This window comes from Etheostoma spectabile, chromosome 7 (genome assembly GCF_008692095.1).
Source record: "Etheostoma spectabile isolate EspeVRDwgs_2016 chromosome 7, UIUC_Espe_1.0, whole genome shotgun sequence".
NCBI lineage: Eukaryota > Metazoa > Chordata > Actinopteri > Perciformes > Percidae > Etheostoma > Etheostoma spectabile.
This window is the reverse complement of record NC_045739.1, coordinates 25,625,964-25,630,266: the sequence shown is the minus strand read 5'-3', so window position 1 is coordinate 25,630,266 and position 4,303 is coordinate 25,625,964. Positions and strand designations below refer to the sequence as shown.

At 44.4% G+C, this 4,303-nt stretch overlaps 1 protein-coding gene across 1 annotated transcript; it reads right to left on the bottom strand.

Moving 5' to 3' along the window:
- Positions 1-1,325: 1,325 nt before the first annotated feature.
- LOC116692683 (calcium-binding protein P) lies at positions 1,326-3,632 on the bottom strand. Its single transcript, XM_032521165.1, has 5 exons — positions 3,551-3,632; positions 3,404-3,447; positions 2,180-2,774; positions 1,509-1,937; positions 1,326-1,385 (listed from the first exon to the last, which is right to left on the bottom strand). The coding sequence occupies exons 1-4, from the start codon at positions 3,571-3,573 to the stop codon at positions 1,526-1,528; spliced, it is 1,074 nt and encodes a 357-aa protein (XP_032377056.1). The 5' UTR covers positions 3,574-3,632; the 3' UTR covers positions 1,326-1,385; positions 1,509-1,525.
- Positions 3,633-4,303: the final 671 nt, after the last annotated feature.

Here is a 4,303-nt window from a genome sequence, read left to right as displayed (position 1 = left end):
ACAGATCAACTGGGATCATGGTGAAGCCTGGCAGGGACGAGCTTCAAACTGTCAAACATGTGTCAAAGCTTGGGTCATGTTAAACCACACGCACAAAACCTTAGTGTGCTGCGTAATGACAAGGGCGCAACAAAGACCACAGACCACAGTCATTGGCACAACACACACACAGCACCACCACATCAATGCACAAAAGAAGCAAGTCACTGTCATATCTTCCCAACAGGATAAGAGTTAACGTAATAACAGCTATCACAGAGAGGGGGGGGGGGGGGGAGGGAAGAAAGAACCTTGGAGAGAGAGAGAAGAGAGAAAAGAGGAGACAGGAAGTGACAAGTGGAGGGAAAAGTGAAAAGACACTGAACTAAGACGAGATACTTTGCCTTCACAACGTTAAATCAAGTTCAGAAGTTTTTTTTTTTTTGTCTCATGAGAATCCTGAATCCCTGTTTTTAAAATCGTTTTACTCACTCAGTGCCAATGAGGGGGGGGGGGGGGGGGGGGGGGGGGTGTAACAGGCTCCTGATAAGAGGAAAAACTGCTCTAGCATTACTGGTGGAGGTGTGGCCTGAACATGTGGCTTTGGAAGTTCATTGAAAAACAGGAGAAAAGGTAAAACACCCCAGAAAAGAAAAAAATATGATACAAAAATTACTGTAAAGAATACAAATCCTACAATAATCCTGCTCTTGAAGTCTTGACTAAAGAACCTCAGCTGTATGCTCCTTTAATTCAAATTTGCATAAATGTAAATTACATTGCCAAATCATAATACAAACCCCACTCATTAAATCATAAAGTAAAACAATAAGTTGCTGGTTACTTAAAAACCAAGCATGTGTATTTATTATGGGATGCAATACAAGCTAAGTTTGCGGAACTGTTGTAGCATAGAACAGGGATTCAGACTCTTTATTCCCAGCCTCAAACTTTACACCCACCAACTGTCCATATTTCTAGTTGTGGAGTTTAGATTTGACAGTTTTCTGTAGCTGGGTATAAACCATGTTTGTTCAGTCTCAGTCTGGCACTGTTTGTCTCAGTTCTCATGTCCCCTCTGGGTTCGGCAATTTAGGAGGTTTAACACACAAGAATCTGGTTTTAATGTTACCGATTTGTCAGTTTTTATATGCATCAAGCATGCGAGCAACATCCAGTACCCCTTCAAAATGTCATTGTACCAAGAGTGTAGACCCAATTACCGGTAAGAAGCCCAGAGTTCAACATAACATCTGGTATAGCGCATGTTCAAAAATATTACCAGTCGGTTATAATACTGTGCAGCAGAGTAAAATTGCAAATGAAAACCATTGGCAGGGAGTGCAGTTTCAGTACTTTTATTGGGGGAAAAAACCCAGACAGCTTCCAGAAAGAAAGTCAGGAACCTGAGAACCAAAAAACCCACAATGAGCTAGTTTGGAAAACATCACAATCCTTTACCCTAAGGTCAGCATAACACAATGAACATTGTATAAATATGTTAATCTGTACCATTATGTTAAACTTACATCAGGATACCAAAAGGTTAATGATATCTGTTGTGCACAGGTACAGGTATTAGGAGCTGCTGCCACCTAGGATGGTCTGGGGATGCCATTGAACTTCTTGGCAGAAGATTCAGTTTTGGGTTTGAGTCGGTGGGTTTAGAGCCAGAAGAAACACCTCCCTGATAAGGAAACATGCCAGAGTTGTCTGGGTAGGCACGTTGCTGGGGTCCAACCGGGTTGGCAGCTTTCTGTAGCTTGGATCGGTAGTCTTGGAAGGCGTGTTGCTGGGGCCTAACTGTGTCGGCGGGTTGCTGGGGCCCAGATGGGTAGTCTGGGTAGGCGCGTGGCTGGGGCCTTACCAGGTCGGAGGTTTCCTGGAGCTTAGATGGGTAGGCACGTGGCTGGGGCCTAACCAGGTCAGCTGGTTGCTGGGGCTTAGATGGGTAGGCGCGTTGTTGGGGCCTAAATAGGTAGTCTGGGTAGGCGCGTTGCTGGGATGCAACCGGGTCAGCAGGTTTCTGGAGATCTGCAATGTTCTACAGTGGGGGGGGCTCCACGAAATCGTATTCTCTGAATTAGACATCTCTTCACGAAGTCGGCTCACCATGCTGCGGTTCCGGCTTATGGGTAGTCCCTGTCGCAGTTGCTCTGGGCCACCATGCTGGAGGTGCCTGGGGCTTGATGGTTTCGGGGGGTAGGCACGTTGCTGGGGCCTCACCATGCTGGCGGGTTCCTGGGGCTTGGCTAGGTAGTCTGGGTAGGCACGTTGCTGCGGCCTAACTGGGTCAGAGGTTTCATGGAGCTTAGATGGGTAGGCACGTTGCTGGGGCCTCAGCATGCTGGTGGGTTCCTGGGGCTTAAATGGGTAGTCTGGGTAGGAGGTCTGCTGGGACTTCTTTTGGTACAACTGCTGCGGGGGCTTGGGCTGCCAAGTGGACTCAGATTGGGGCGAAGCATACATCATAATACCATAACTTGATGCGATGCCCGACATCGGGTCTCCAGTCTTTGGACTTTCAGCTTTCGTCAGGACTCCTGCATTGGAGTTAGTTAGAAGCGGCTGCTGGGTTTGTTGTCTGGGTTTCTGAATGATCGGGGGGCCAGGCCTGTAACTAGAAACACTTCCTTCTTGACTGTATCCATCTACTAGCCTACCATAACCACGATCGCTGCCTGCACGCGGTGCAGTAGCTGGCTTCAGGTTCTCAGATGAAGCAGGTTTGAGGCTTCTTTCAAAACCAAAGTAAGGTTTAACTTCGTTGGAGCCTCCACTTCTGTAGCTGAGTGCTAGAAAACATTAGAAAAGAGGTTTAACGTGTTATAAACGCACTGAACTGTCCACAGTCATCCAGGCGCACGGTCTGGTCTTTTTGCAGTACTTTACATTTCCGATCACCAAAATGTTAACAGAACTGATGTATACCGATCTAACAATCTACATATAAATTGTCCTAAATGTACATATACACACACTTAGATGTTTAATTAGTATATGAAATGAGGGAAAGACGCAAGACTGCTCAGGCAATGGATTTTCCTCCTCCATTTCTAACTGAAATAGACAATAAGGAGCTCTTATTGCATAATTCAGAGGTGTTGAAGCATGGCATTTTGTTGTGAAGGACAGAAGATCCAGTAGTTTTGACAGCATTGATGGGACTTTAATTGTCTGTAGCGGTGTCTGGTTACGGCTGATTAATTGGCAACAGCGTACTTTAGCCGGCTCTTGTAAAGTAAAAGCTAAAGTAACGAGTTAACACTACATACCTTTAGAAAAGGTAAGTCACAATAGTTCTACACCATTAAATTAAAACCTAAATTGATCATTTTTACAGATGTTTCGATAGAACGTTAGCCAATAAGGGTCCGAACGTGGACACAGTGACGTTAGCGTGTTGTGTAGCATGAGTTCTTACCCTGGGCATGCTGGCCAAAAGTCAATAGCGAAAGCACAAGCACTCTGAAAGAAAAGGGGATTGTGTTAACACACACACATACAAAAAAAGAAAAAAATTGACACATTAACATGCAGTATTTGCTGAAATAAAGAAAAGTAATTTCACCTCACACAAAATCCAAAAGACATTTTTACAAATGCAGTCCGACAACAAAAGAATACAAGTGTTGCTCAGACCACCAAAAAACTCTGAAACAGCTTTGACTGTTGGCTGTTACACAGACACCGGCCCTTTTTAAGTGTTGGGACCTGGGTCGACCAATCAGGTCTCACACCGATGAGGTAATTGGCATCAGGTGGGGATGCCAGGCCCCTCTGACAACTGGGGCAGGTGTTCGCACTTGAGCTAATTTCTCTCACACACACGCACACACACACGCACACGCACACGCACACACGCACACACGTACACACGTACATTTGTCTACTTTTTGCTTCTGTCAGTCAAGAATCATTTAGTTTGCATATCTGCTTTATAGCTCAATTCACCCAAATTACAAACTTAACCTGCTAAATAAATGTCCCCGTACAGTTAAAAGTTAAAGTAGTTCTAGTTTAATTTGTTGAGATTTTAAGATTTCCACTTCTGAGATATCTTCCTCAACCTAAATGCAACAGAGGTACCAACAGAACTAGACAGTAGTAGAAGAACATTGTTGCTTTTATCTCTTTATCTCCAAACAACACTATGAAAATGCCATTTATATTTTTTTTAAAAACTTTTAAAACCTCACGAACTGGCAGACAGTAAAAAAAAAAAAAGTATTTATGTGAGAATTCATGTGAGTGCAATAGTGACCCCACACACACACACACACACACACACACACACAGGACTTGTTAAAAGGAAGGAGAGCAG